The sequence below is a fragment of the Mugil cephalus genome, chromosome 22, assembly GCF_022458985.1.
Source record: "Mugil cephalus isolate CIBA_MC_2020 chromosome 22, CIBA_Mcephalus_1.1, whole genome shotgun sequence".
NCBI classification, from domain to species: Eukaryota; Metazoa; Chordata; class Actinopteri; order Mugiliformes; family Mugilidae; genus Mugil; species Mugil cephalus.
Genome location: NC_061791.1, coordinates 10,533,295 through 10,548,417, shown reverse-complemented (window position 1 = coordinate 10,548,417; position 15,123 = coordinate 10,533,295). Strand labels below are relative to the sequence as shown.

At 41.9% G+C, this 15,123-nt stretch overlaps 1 protein-coding gene across 2 annotated transcripts in view; it reads left to right on the top strand.

Annotated features, from left to right (window-relative positions):
* The window catches only part of ccdc146 (coiled-coil domain containing 146), a 52,135-nt gene that overhangs the window by 22,916 nt on the left and 14,096 nt on the right, over positions 1 to 15,123 (top strand). For both annotated transcript variants that reach the window (XM_047575393.1, XM_047575391.1), the window contains 15 exons: positions 489 to 704; positions 3,077 to 3,134; positions 4,527 to 4,609; positions 4,709 to 4,802; positions 4,917 to 4,990; positions 5,693 to 5,920; positions 6,578 to 6,667; positions 7,445 to 7,541; positions 8,702 to 8,794; positions 8,924 to 9,091; positions 9,705 to 9,793; positions 10,655 to 10,819; positions 10,906 to 10,981; positions 11,417 to 11,565; positions 11,659 to 11,887. In XM_047575393.1, coding sequence (XP_047431349.1) covers positions 489 to 704; positions 3,077 to 3,134; positions 4,527 to 4,609; positions 4,709 to 4,802; positions 4,917 to 4,990; positions 5,693 to 5,920; positions 6,578 to 6,667; positions 7,445 to 7,541; positions 8,702 to 8,794; positions 8,924 to 9,091; positions 9,705 to 9,793; positions 10,655 to 10,819; positions 10,906 to 10,981; positions 11,417 to 11,565; positions 11,659 to 11,887 — 1,909 coding nt within the window. The remainder of the gene's footprint in view (positions 1 to 488; positions 705 to 3,076; positions 3,135 to 4,526; positions 4,610 to 4,708; positions 4,803 to 4,916; positions 4,991 to 5,692; positions 5,921 to 6,577; positions 6,668 to 7,444; positions 7,542 to 8,701; positions 8,795 to 8,923; positions 9,092 to 9,704; positions 9,794 to 10,654; positions 10,820 to 10,905; positions 10,982 to 11,416; positions 11,566 to 11,658; positions 11,888 to 15,123) is intronic.

Here is a 15,123-nt window from a genome sequence, read left to right as displayed (position 1 = left end):
GTATGGTATGAAACCTCAAAGTCACAATAGTCAGACAGATTTTGTTAGTTTGGATCGGAGGATAGTCTTTGCCTTGGGCCACCTAGAACCTAGGATTACCTCTGCTGGAAGTAACTTCTGAACAGACATTTTGAAACTTAAATTAGGTTTATTTTTTATTGACCTAGAGGGTTCAAAACTCATAATTTGCGCATGCAGTATAAAAAACACCCATCTATGAAATCCCTATGGGCTACCTAGCTACCTAGCTAAGCTACAGTTTTGATTCCAATCATTTTCCCTTAAACTAATGCTTCTATGGATGCCTCTTGTAGTGTTGGCGTTAGTCATGTAATACAACAAGGAAACGACTAGTAGACATGTTCTTATGTAAAAGAATCAGTACTTCATACGTGTCATCAAACTTGTTTATGCACTTAGGGATGAAGAAGGCTAATGATGGTACTTGATTTTAAATCGAATTTCATTATGCACGTTTCACCCAACAGTGCCCAGGATTCTGAGATTCAGCTCCTGGGAGAGGCTAAGAGGTGTCGTGTTGAGCTGGAGAGGCTTCAGGCCAAGGTGGAGAGTACAGAGGAACGGACCACCTCCGAGGAGCCTGAAAGTGAGGTCAATGAACTGAGGCAACAGCTCCTCCAGGCATACAATGAACTGCAAGCTGCCGAGGAGAGACAGTACAACACACAACACCAACTGAAGTGGTGAGCTGTGTATACAAGCACACACTGTTACTGATATTGTTGATGTTGCATATTTCATTTTCCATCTGGTATTGAATCAAATAAGACTGAGATTTCATTGACCTCTTATAAATCTCTCACAAACTTGACTGTCGTTACGTCTCATGGACACACACACACACACATACACACACACTTACATAAACTCTACTGAGAGGAACCCAAGGGAGTGTAGAGAGTGAGGACAAAACAGAAGTGAAACTGGAGTGGTGAAGAGAGATGTTGTGTAAGGTCAGAGAACTGATGCGTGCATGGACCTACACACAAGTCTGCTATACACACACACACACACACACACACACACACACACACAGTCACTCAGTAAAGTAACTGGGGATCAAACACTGAGGCGAGTCGAGCTACATGAGGCAGCATCTTTTTATTGACTTTAAAGGGAGGTGAAGGTGAAAGAGTGAAAGACACAAACACACACGAATTGTACAAACACTGTGTGCTCGCCCTGCACCTTGTTGGAATAAAACTTTTAGGAAGGATTTTTATCTTACTTTCTCTGCTTTCTGTGGATGTATATTGTTTATTTTTTTGTATTCTGGCTACCTTTTTTTTTTTAAACATCAGTCCTGTAGCTGTTTCTGATTCTCTCATCATTTCCTTTCACTCCCATGACCCTCTTTACTCAACACAACCAATTTTCCTCTCCTATGCCCCAGGTTTCTCTTTTCCTCTCTCCCAGCTCATTCAACTCCACTTGTCCAAAAAGGTCCAACACACCCACAAAAACTGAAAATCCCACGGTATCTCCCCATCTCCGTATACAAACTCTACTTCGTCAAGTGTCAAAGGGAGGTAACTGGAGCGTTGCTAGGCAACGTAATAACATACACTGATGGTTCCCAAACATTTTGACATATGGCTCTTGAAAGTTATGTAATGTCGCCTCTTTACTCCCGTTACATGATACAAAATTTTGAACGCGGGCCAAAAGTGTAGCACCACCGCAGGTCTTGAGTAAACCCAGACGTAAACATATGATGGGGATCGGAACAGAGGATGAAATTCATAAGTACAAATCTATGAAAGGTATGAAAACACCACTACAAGCGGGGGTATTAGTTTAAAGTGCGAATCGCAGCTTCTGAGTGAACATAAGTGACTGCGAGGACGTGTAAATTGGGCAAATCTGAAGAAATCATTTCAGATGGATAAAATATCTCACCTCATCATCCCACTTGGCTGGTATTCTGTTTACATTATTTAGCCAGATCTCCTCAAAAATCACGGCCGTAGTTTTCCAATAAACCTTATTTACTCAATCATTGCCGTTATCTTCCCTGTTTTGCATTTGACTCTGGATTGCCTCTGCAATATATGAAAAAAACAAAAAAAACACCCCCTGCACATAAAGTCAACACTGTAAGGCAAAGATATAATCTGTAGGACTCGGTGTATTTTTAGTGCATAGCGCACACACACGCTGGAGCGGAGAGTTGTGGACCCAGCAGTAATTGAAATATTAAATAAGAAATACTTGCAGAGCGTCCTCAGAAGATGCAGTAACAGACGGTGTTGGACACTGAGTGTGCATTTTATTTGTGACGGCTTTTGCGAGTGAACTCTGATGCACCCTTTTATCCCCTCCAGCCCAAGATACCCTCTTTCTCTCTCCTTCCCCATCTTCCTCTTCTATTCATCTCCCTTTCTCCATTGTCCGCGCGGCTCTACGTCTGCATATGACAAGCAGATGCTCACCACGCAAATATGCCTCTTGAAATCAGCGCGTCCTTTATCTTCAGCCAAACGGCTATACATGGGGAATTCAACATCTCACATATTGCGGCATCTGTGCATTTTTCTCTGTGCATCATTTAACGTCCAATATATCAACATGGCAGGAAGATTTATGAAATGTGAAACGTCTGGCTTTAACGCTGGCTGCTATTGTAAGGTTTTTCATAATGACAAAGCCGACTTGAAAATATTTTAGAGAAATCTTAACCGGCTGCTCGGAAAAGCATCTGCCGCAAGGAGATGAACAAATTATGAAATGTACTTGTGTGAGATGTATACTAGTGCATTTATACACTAATTGTGTGCTGGTATAGTTCTATTTTTCTGTTACCAGCAACTTTTAACATCTGTTTCAATAATTTAGAGGCTCCGCATCTTCCGTTTGACTGGAAATTGCACATTTGTCAAATTTTAAAAATGTAAATGCAGGCTCAGGTCAGTGCATTCCTCTTTCGGCTGAATCAGGAAGTGACACATTTCTTTTTCGTAATAACACATTCACTTTTTTTTTTTTCAACCCCACCCTCTACTGCTTTAATCGGGTTGTTCTTTCTCTCCACTCACCTCACCTCACCTCTACGCAGTCTCTGGGAAGAGAAGCGGTATCTGGAGAAAGAGAGTGAAATCCAGACGAAACCTGCCGTAAGTTGATCGCTGCACCGCCCGGGTCCCGTTTCAGAGGCACGGATTACAACTGCGGCAGTGGTCGCGAAAGAGGATGAATTTGAGTTTTGCTTTAAGCCTCCGTCCCGGCTTAATCCCTCCATATGAAGGCTTCCCGCTGCCGCTTAAAGAAACGCGAAGCTAGAACGTTTTTTCCAATTTGCCGTTCACTCAAAAGGACGGTAATCGAGATGAACCGTTTTTAGTCCTTGCAATGGCGCAAGATTTCAATTCACATACAGTTTATGTGATTCTTCACATCTTTTATTTAAACCAACAAATGGAAAATAAAAATAGGAAGATTTATTATCTTAGTATTATCAGTCTTGGTATCCACTTGATGTTCTGATGTCTACAGCACTCTACAACGCTGCAGGCCACATGAATATTGTATCGAGTTATTATTTAGTCTATCAGAAGTCTATCGAAATGTAGGATAGCATTTCCAGCGCTTGGACTGGCACTGAAATCTGCAGCAGCTCTTGAATCATTAGCACTGAAAGTCAAACGCTTTTTGAAGAAAACCAGAAGGACAAGAATAAACCGAGGGTCGTGCAGGATCGCCGTTCACAATTCTCCGCTCATGAGACATTTTCTAAATTCTGTTGCCTCCGAGTTCAAAGATTTCGACTTCTCACATTAATGGCTTTTGGATGTGGTTTGGACGACTGCTGTTTTAATTGCGTAGTGCAATGCCAGATCATCACAAATGCGGGAGAACTCAGCTTTCACGCCTCAGGCTGCAAGTCCACTCATGCCCACGAATCAAAGAGGCTCATAAGTTCTAATGTATAATCCACTCTCTGTATCGGTCATGGGACAGTTCCTGATATATTCTGAAGCTAAATGATAACCAGCTCATATATAGACTTCATTAAATATTCATCTAACAGAAGACGCATGTTCTTGTGTGAATAAGAGAAGAAACTGCCTTTTCAAAAATCTCTTCCCCATTGTTATTGAAGCAGTATGCCATACAGAACCTGCAACTTGTTAAAACTCTAATGAAACACTCAAAGGCAGTCAAAGTTTCTTGCATTCTCACACAACTGCGACAACAACCCTCAATATCAAACGTATCTTTGGAGTTACAACGCTTCAAATTGATTTTACCTCTGAGGCTTATAAATAACGCTCTCTCCAAAAGATAATAATCTGAATCTGTAGCACGTTTGTAGCAGATGAACGTGTCAAAGTGTGCTGCAAAAGTTTGTGTTCCATATTAATTTATTGCTTCCACACACACCCAATACAGCCGGTTGAAGTCTTAATAACTTCTAAAACTTGCAAAGCGCCAAAAAGCAGTTGAAGCTAAAAAACATATTTAGGCTCTATGAAGGAAAAACTAAATTAAAATCTAATGTTCTCCAGGAGCTGGAGGGCAGCAAAAAGGCCCTTCAGGAGAAATATGAGGATCTGAGGAAAGAGGTCGCCCAGAGACAGTTAGAAGCCAGGTATTACCCGTCAGGGGATGTCTTCATTGCGCATTCTTTATTTGTCTAAATCGCGTTTCCTAAGATCCTTCTTATTTGTTTTTTTTTGTGCGTTCGCAGAGGTCTGATAGAAGACCTGGAAACCCATCAAACGCAGATAGTGAAAGAACAGAAGGAGCTGGAAGACAAGAAGGAGATCATAGAGCACAAAGAGGTCTGTGTGTGTGTGAGTGAGTGGGTGTAGCTCACAGCGCGCGATCAATAAAATAACAAATCATCTGCTTTCTCTTCATTTGTGCATGGATGTCTGTGCACGGGCGCAACAAAGGCTGAGAAAGCCCAGCTCATCAGCATACCTGACCAGATTTTAAAGGAGGCTGAAAGAAAACGCTCCAAGAGAGAGTAAGTACATTTAATCCATTCATAATCTGTACGGGGGAAGGCCAAGAAAGTTAATGTTAAAAATACCAGGGATAAGACGGAAGGGCTTTTGAAAAGTCCTACTCTGATTTGTGTAGACGCTCCCTAATCTATCCCCATTAGAAAAATATGTTCATTCATTGTAAACCTCAGTAAAACATAAGCAATCCCATTATTCTTGATTTCCTGCTATGAATTTATTCTTCTTCACTTATCCCACCACAAATCACCAGCCACCAGTCTCGTGCTTGCCATGTAAAGTAGAACATTTTTATCTATATAAGACACCGAAACGTGGGCTCCTATTTGTAGCACCACTCAGATCCTTCTCAAGAACATGAAATCCTTCTGATTCAATAAGAAATGGCGACCATGTGCGTCATCCATTCCTGAATTCCAGTGCAGCTGGATATTTCGGGGATCACTGCGGTTCCCTTTATGCTCATTTCAGATTAATATTTGGCTGGCATGTAATGCAGCGGAACCGTCTCCGTGAGCCATGCGAGCTATGACTTGTAATATCACATTCACAAAGCTGTGAGGAGCCGGGGTTGTATGTAAAACATGGATGCACATGCTGCTATCTCAGAAGCAAGGGCCAGTGTGGAGAATTGGAGGCTACCGCTATCTGGGCCTCGCATTTGCATTTGTTATTTGCACGTTTTTGTTTTTTTTTCCCGTCAGAGCTACCGTGAAGAAGATAGACGCGCTAAATATAGAGATTTCAGAAATGGAGCAGCAGGCGAAGGAGGTGAATGTCCATAACCAGTCCCTCAGGGTGAAGAAGGAGGAGGTGATGCAAGAGCTGGAGGGTATGAGGGCCCGAGTAGAGGCCAGTCAAAGAGAGTACAGACAGCTGGTGAAAGAGCAAGAGATCAGCAGGGAAGAGGAGGCTGAATTCGCTGGTAACAGGTACAAAGTTCTTCTTCAAAGTCCAAAAGGAAAAAAAAAAATGTTGAAGGCATTTGCGGGAAAGATATTGCATCTTCCAACCAGTGAACTGCTTGTTTAAGAAGAAATAGGTAAATGTAAGCAGTGGTAAATACACACCCAAAAGGAATGCATGAATTATTTAGAGTTGAAACTGTTTAAAGTGTGGATAAAGTATTCCAAGTGTTGTTTTGCTATTATTTGCTACTGTCTACCCATATTTTCATGTAAAAACAGGATATGGAAGGATAATTAACTAGGACTAGCTTACAGGTGATATTATTACCAAATATTACTAGCATGGGTGGCTAGCCTTTTTTTTTCCTGTATCAGTTGAAACACTCCCCATATAGTTAAAATTCTCAACTAATGCAAATTAAACATAGCCGCTAATCAAGTCAACTGATAGCAGGGATACGCCAATTTGATTAATGAAAAGTCACATTTTTAGTTATAGTTATAAACAGTAGATACATGTATAGATAAAATATCAAAATACAATTTTGATACTAATCAAATGGTTACCTTAAGGTGCAGAAACAAACAAAGAAATGATAAAAACTGACCCGAATGTGAGGTGTTAAAAGCGGAGTTGGAAGGGATCCGTGTTATACATGTGTCTATGTTTCTCATCACCAGAGGCATCTTGGAAATGAAGCTGCAGAGCGCCATGTGTGAGAGAAAGCACCTGTATGAGAGCCAATCTGTGCAGCTCAGAGAGAAAAACAGGTGCAGAATGATGTCCAGCAGAGCTTCCCTGCCACATGTAAAGGAAATCCACACACAACTAAAAATAAAAAACAACAAAAAAACGTAGAGGTACCCAGTGGAGTGTGCTCGTAAACAAACAAAGGGATGTTTACCTTTAGTCTTTTCCCTATAACAATGACTACCCCTTGAAAACACTTCTAGCATTGCCAATAACCATGGCTTCAAGTGTCATCCCCACTGTTTTCTCTGCTTATCACATTAGCACTACTTTAGTGAAGTATTGAGAGGGATTGTGAGTGATGTTTCCTGAAGTCAAGTAGAGGGAGAAATGTGGGGCCTGCCCATAGAAAAACACCTCTGTAGCACTAGAACAGGTCAAAAACTGGTCCCTAATGGTGCACCATCATGTACCATTAGACACACTTTAGCACCTATTGTTAAGCATCCCATAAAATTATAGAGCATACTGTCTTCATTTCAGTGGGATATTTTACAGTTTTGGCAGCTTCAGCGTGTACACAAAGCTTCACTGACTTGTAAAAGACATTTTAGATGTGTGCTTTTTGGACTACGTCGAACAACAGACGAAAAAATTCAAAGCAAAGCCCCGTTCCAAACACAGCTGAAAACCTTCATATCTGACAGTAATCCACGCACAGCGTACACTACATGTATTGTTATCCAAATGCGAGAGAGTGGGTTTCAGCTGAGGAGTGTAGGAGGCACAGCATTATGACAATGATGAGGATCATAAATATTTAAAAGGTGTCTCTCTATCCGTCTGTCCGTCCTCAGGCAGATGCAAGCGCTCAAGAGGATGGAGCACGCGTTGACCGCGGCCACGGAGCAGCTAGATCACACGCGATCCATCTACAACGAGCTACAGGCGCAGGTCACCTGTGAAATTTCACTTTGGCAGAAGAAACATCTGCTCCAAGTCACGTGTTCACGTGTGGAATGTGCATTTTTTGGGCATTAGCAACTTTTGTTACAGTCAAAAAATATTCTGTTATACATCCCAGATACAAACCCAAGACACGCCCCCAAAACTACATCCAACAATCAACTACCTTGTCTACAACGCAGTTGTCTATGCTTGCTATTCAAAAAGGCGCTATCATAAAGAGCTAGCCATGAATCTAGGAAGAGCTACAAACCTTCGTACTGGCCTGTACCAGGTTCATCAACAGAATATTTTATTCTCGCCCATCGCCGACCATCGTCTTGTTCTACTGGGACTTTAACATAAAACCTCACGATAAATAAAGTGGACCATTAATGTCGGAACATTATGTTATTGTAGCGGTTTCCACGGTTGGTGTGGAAAATTTTTCCAGGCTTTGACGAAGGTGCGGAAACATATTTCACCAGAAAGGCTTTTTTTTTTAATGATTTTTGAGCTTCCTGTCATTTTACTGGTGTGCACAGTTTGTTTTTTTCATAAAGAGAAAAGGGAAGAGGCGCATCGGAAATGCATCAGCACATCTCGCCGGCGCACGTCGGTATGAAAGGAAATCACTGTGACGCACCAGGGAGTTCAGACTTTTAGGAAACAGTGAAAACAGAGTACAAAATGATTTATCCGGTGTTTTAATCAGTAACAACGCTCACGTGAATAATTACTCATCATACATTTTGACTGTGACCGCTAGTTAAAAGCGCCAATGGGTTTACCGCAGAAATGCATCGCATTTAATTCAGATCGGATGTGATTGATGGGTTTAATATTTTTAAAGTATCGCGTCCTTAAGTTTACACAGCAGGAGGGCTAATAATGATTATTTAGTGCTTTATGTATTTAGCTGAAGTGGTATGTAATTTTCTTTTTTTTTTTTTTTTTGAAACCCACGCTGATAGTTTTTATTCTCCCTCTAAGGACTTGCAATCCTTAAATATACAGCTCATAACACCGAACACAAGGCAGCGTGGCTACATCTAACAGCTCTCTGAGAGACCTCAGGGACCCTCAGATACATAGTATTAATTTTGCAGCGTTTAATTTGAGCAGATAAAAGAATTTGACTTCAAGTCCTTTTTTGTCTAAATTTTCAGTTAGATGCTGTTCCCCAAAGGGAGGCCGGTACTCAGCGAAGGATGGAGCTTCAGAAAGAGGTGGACGCTCTCAAAGTCAGCTTTGAGAAACAGGTGTGGTTTTCAAGTGCGAAGGCGCTGCTGGTGTCTTCTTTCCCAGAAACAGAAGGCGTGGTGTGCAATTTCCCCATGTAATATCACGGCTGAATGATTCGCCGTCCCTACATGTGTTTTCCCTACCAGCTATCGGCGGCTGAGGAGGAGAGCCAGAAGAAGCAGCAGTACGGGGTGATTCAGGAGCTGCTGAGGGAGTCAAACGGCCTCAGAGAAGAACTCCACAACCTCAGATGTCTGACGCAGATCAAAGCCGAGGAGAGGGGCCAGAAGCACCGCGAGCTGCTTCGGGCTGAGGTGCGATAGAAATGCACACTGACACACACAGATACGCACAAAGGTGGAATTAAAGTAAGATTTGACGCCATTATTGTCGCATTTGAAACGTAGATGTGCAGCTTGTGTGTTAACAAGCATCAAAGAGGAACTGAAGTAGGTTCATATTTACAGAGCAAATGTTGGGTCTTTACTCTCCCTAATAATATTACCATCATCACAGAGGGATCCCTTCAGAAGAATTCGGTCAACTACAGATAGCAGACATTTACACTGAGCGTAATTGAAGTCTGAGTCTAAGGAGGGCATTTTTCTGGCAGAAACGATTTTCATAAAATATTCTAGTAGTTTTACTTTAAAAAAAAAAAAAAAAAGCTTGGACTCTCTCTTGATTAGTAAATAATAAAATCCCCCAATCAACATCAACCAGTTCAAAAATAGATGAAAGAATTCACGAAATTCATATCTTGGAAAAACAGCTGCTGGGTCAGCTAACTTATTTATTCTTTATTTTTTATTCATCCAAAGCTGCTACAATATTGAGAAATGTGCATTATGAGTGGAGTCTGACATTTGCAAGTGCACACGCGCACAATTAAACACGCCTACATCGTCTGCTTGTATCTACCTGCAGCAACTGAACCAGCAGCTGCAGCAGGAGTTGCGGGAAAAAGACCTGATCATCGCGGACCACAGCAAGCTCGACGCCATGCTGCAGCGCAGGTGTCGCTTTTAAGTGTGTCTCATGAAAACAGGACGTTACAGGGATGTTATTAAGCTGTGTGTCGTAATTGGGAAGTCATAGTCATTTCATTTTCTCCTGCACTTCTACTAATTTTGAATACAACCCACAAGTAGCTGTGACCATTTCCACGACTGATATTTGATTCCCTTGTTATTCGTTTGGCACATCACAATTAATTCAGACTGCTGCACATGTTGTCTGGGTAGAAAACCATGTCCCACTAATTGGTCATACTTGGGCACAGAATAATAATGCATGTAGGGGCATCCGGCAAAACAGCAGACTGTTAAAATGCATTCATTAAGGTCACGGCAACAGACCAGACTCTGATGTGGCGCCACCTGACATGGAATGTGCCTCCCAAAATTGAATCTGGAAACGGGGAAGGATGATAATTAAATACTGTCTGTCCCCCTGCTGCTCTCAGATCTGTCCCTGTTCACAACTCAGATCTCTCACATGCATTTTAGTTTGGAGTTTAATGAAGTGATGATGCATGCGAGAGCTTGATGCTCTCTATGATACTACTATGTAGTGACAGTGGCATCTCTTGTGTCCATTTTGCTGTATTTTACCTTAAGCAGTATACACCAGACCTAGAGCCCATAAGAGCAAATGTTGTCTATATCTGCGAGCTTCATATCAGTCGAGTCAGCCACTCACAGAATTGACTGCGGATATAAATCTCGTAGTATTTGGCAAGACACTTAACTAAGAGAATAAACCCAGCGTTTTATAGCTACCACCGGCTAAGTAAATGCAAATAATCAAAGCAACAGATGGATAAGATGGAAAAGAGGATTGAGCTCACGGCTAACCGGTGTTTTCCCTCTCCTCAGAATAACACAGTATTCTAAACTGTGTGATATGATCATGGAAGAGAAGAATAAGTACGTGAAGCTGAAGCAGATTGCCTCCCAGACAACCACAGAGCTGACGGAGCAAATTAAAGTCCTGGAAAATGAGATGGAGATCCAACGCACCATTGTCGTCAACAAGGACAGGTGTGTTCAAGCGTTCATTGCTGGAGCACTGCAGTAAATTCTACTTTTGAAAAGGTTGTAATGTTCAGTTTGAGCCTTTGTTCTAGATCCCTCACAAAGGCTCGTATGAAGATCTCTCATAGCTCCAAGATGAGGGACAAACTACGCAATGACATCTCCAAGGTGCAAACTCACCACATGCACTCTTCTTTGTCATAAGACAGTTAACACAAACGTATCTGCTTAAGATAGTGCTTTATTGATCCCCATTGGGGAAATTCAAATATATTTAATGTATATTTAATATTTAATGTCGATTAAATATGCCAACAGTGGCACCCAAGTGTCCAAGTTTTTTGAATGCACTCAACCTTTCTATAAAAAATGTACAGATAGACAGCAATAAAGGGAGGGAACACCACATCCAGAATTTATGTTGGCGTCTTTCAATAAATATGGTAGTAAGTCATACTGTGTTGCCGTTGTCCTTTGTAGAAGTTTCTTCAGTAGTTCTTTGAAGTTATGTCAGAAGTTATTGTCTATTGCCATCAAGTGGAAGTACAGTATGCATCAGAACCATAAACACACCGCATATATTTCTCACCTAACGCCTTGTAGCTTGCCTGGAAGCGACGTCAGATCACTCAGGATTATGAGGACAACAAACTGGAACTGATGAAACTCACACAAGCAATCAAGCTCCAGGAGGAGACTCTTCTGGAAATAAAAGAGAATCATGAAAATGCCATACAGAGGCGCAACTTTCTGTATGTTCATATCTTGAAACATGTATAACGTTACCACATTAGAGTATTTAACACTCTATACTTAATGTGTGTCCTTGCTGCTAATATCTACAGAGGAATTCAGCTGCTGGAACACGAGGAGGTTTTGTTCAACTACCACCAGAAGGTGAGCACCCAGGAGGGAGCCGCCACGAAAGGCAACATGGCTCTGGAGACCCTGGAGAAGGACGCGAGAGACTTGCAGTTGGCAATCAATGAGGAGAAGAGACTGATAGACCTGAAGAAGAGGGAGGTGCTCCTCAAGAGAACCCTGGAGGAGGAGATTACTATGCTGCAGATAGAGGTAGAGAAAATCTGTGAGCGCGGTAATATAAATCTACACACTCAGCTTTAAAACCGCAAGCATGGCAGCTTTCTTTGCGTCTTCTCTATTTCTTGCTACCAAGAAGCAAAATAAACCTTCTGTTTTGACGTACACTAGCTGTGGATGGAGTGCATGGAGCTCGCGATATATACAGCAGTTTCCAAAAGTTAAAGCTAAGTTGCAATATACTTCCGAAAAACTTTGGTGGGGTTAGTGTTGGGGCCTCCGTCACCGAATGAGCATAGCAGATAGCATTGGTTATTGTTTTCTATAACGCCTCCGCAGCTTCCTTAGACCAGCTCTACTATTATGGCCACTAATTGGTGCAGGCTGTACTTGGAGCCTACTGCTGTCCACATTTCTCCGACAGCATGACCAAGACTGCATCCGGATGTGGATTCAAACCCTGTCTGGAAGCAGGTAGACCTGTCAATTAGTGCTTCCTGGTGTGATCAGATGATGGGAAAAAAAAAAAAAAAAGTTCCCCTGAATAGGCTGCGTGCATCTAAAGTTTTCCTTGGAATGAAATGATGTGTTTGCATGTGTGGCCGTATGCAAGAGGTCCGTGTCTGCAAGCCAACAGTGTTTCAAGCCATTGTTCAGCTTGGTGCGTGCGAAAACAAATGCATGTGGGTTCTTTTGTGTCAGTTGGGATCTTAGGGAGTTCATATTTGTGTGTCCATATTTGTGAGTATTGCCAATCATAGCTCAAATTTATGTCTGCCTGTGTAAACTTAGGGGAACTCCGACTGACTCAGAACAGAACTAATGAGCAGGTCTCCGTTAGTCTTGTAAAAATAGATTGTAAGAAGGATTTTTACTTTATTTTAATGAACAGAATGGATGTTCATATCTTAATTTTCTTGCTTTATTTGTTTTTTATTCATATTCATGATTCATTTTGTTTGTGCTTTTGAGAAGTGTCTCAAGCGAGCAACAAGACTACCACAAGCCCCACGTCCCCATTTAAGATAACAGAAGATTTCATGGGATCTTTTTTAGCTTGTACACACTTGCGCGTCTCTGAGCTGCGTCGTATGAAGTCGGCTCATATCATTGTTTTGAGGGATGATCCCGTCGCATCCTTTCGCTGATGTTCATCTCGTCAAACATTTTTATAAGTTTGAACAGAGACAGGAACCAAAACTCAGAACGCAGGCAGACATGCAGAAAATAGATGAAGACCGAAACCAAGAGGGACAAGCCCAAACAACTGCACAGAGTTTCACATGAGACGAACTCGCATGAATAAATAACACACATTCAAGTAGCTTTGCTTGAGAGTGACAGACACGTAGATGGAGAGCGGTTTGAGAGACACACACACACACACACACTCTGAAGTTCCCGCCAGTGGCTGTATCTTGGGATTGGGCGTGTTGCTTCTCTGGATCAGAGTGTCTGGTTAAGACTCGCTGCTGGACCAGACTTATCTCATCCGAGTCTTGTGCTCTTTTGGATGGATGCGTCGTTGGAACATACTTCGCCATGTGCTGCTCTTTTTGGAAAAACAACCCTTTCCCTTTTCCCCCATCTGTTTATTCCTTCTGCTGTTTATCATTTCCCTCAAATTTTTTTTTATTTTTCGCTCATTTATCCTGTTGTTTCTCTCGTCATTAGTTTCTTTATGCTTATTCTTGGTGCTTTGGTCCAACAATCCTTCTTTTTGTTTTCACTTGCGTCATATTGTTTCACTGGAAGTAACTTAATCCATTCTTTCCCCCGAAGCTCTGGCTTTTTTTCATCCTCCTTCCCTTTTCTGACTGACTCCTTCACATCTGTCCTACTTTTTAGTTCAGTTTTGTAAAAACATTCGTAGACTTCAGAGAATGAACCTTACAGGCTGCCTGTAGGAAAACAGTGAGGTTTGCATTTGTGGTTGAGAGTAAAGGTATGGACACACCAAACCAACGGCATAAAACAACGACGCATGGTCTATACCAGGGGTCTTCAACGCTTTTTAGGCCAAGGACCCTCCAAACTGACAGATTATATAGGGACTCCACCACCACCTACCACCCACTACCTATTCTGTATCAAACTATGCCTAGTGCCATTTATAAATATTCATTATTATTATAATTTTGCATTCAGTATAAAGCTATTCAAATAATACACGTGTTGGTGTGTTACAGACTTAAAGTTCCAGTTGGAAAATTTTAGATTTGTGTCCTACCCAAGTCTCTGACCAAACAAAAATTGTCCTGCCTGAACTAGGCTTTTGCTATTAAGCAAACATTCATTTCACCACGGTGATAGTAGCATCCTGTACCTAAGCTCAGCCTCACAGAGCTGCCAGCTCTAATGGATACTCCGTCTTGTTCGGACCATTGAGTTTGGAGACACAAACAACTCCTGCATCCTTTTCAGAATGAACAGTTACATCCCCGATTAGTGTATCAATCCATCTGTTTGTTCATCCATCCATTCATCCACCCAGTCTTTCAATACCCCCCCCCCCCCCCCCCCCCCCCCTGTGTGTAAATAGCAAATCATTTTCTAAATCACAGTTTTCCCTCGTACAGCCGTCTACCTCCCCTGGGTACAAAAAGTGAATCATGGGGGTCTTTCCTTCTCCAGGAGGCTTGCCAGCTCAATTCATTCTCCCTGCGAATTCATTCTCTATGCGAATTCAATCTCCATGCAACTGCCTTGCTGTCGATTTATCATATATATTGTGTATTTGTATTCATCTGTGACCAGTTTATCTGTTCATTGCAGACGGACCCCCTCTCCCCTTGATGGGAAATTTTGACAAAGATAAATTGCGCCATCTGTGAGACTATTGAAGTTCAATATACTCTGAGGCTTTCATTTGCTCTGAGGAATTTTAATTGCTGCAAAATAAACAGAGGTTGGTGCCGGATTCTGATTTCACTACTTTACGAGTTGCTGGCACGTACGTCATCTCAAATACGTACAGGTGCACATGCATCAGTGCACACGGTTATTTGCAGTGCAGTGTTTGTGATATCCGAATATTGGTGAAGAGTTGTCTTATGACTTGATACATTTCGGTTAGACAGTCAGTAGTGGAGATATAAGAGAGAGAGGCTGGTTGACAGAATGCACTGTCCCTGTGGTGATGAGTCATATTGTTTGTCTGTCCTTCTCTTAAATCTTCGTCCAACCTGTCTGGAACTTATTACCGTGGGGAAACCCTTCGTGAACTGCATCTCGGCAGCGTGGAGTTGAAGTTATGCATACTGTATGTG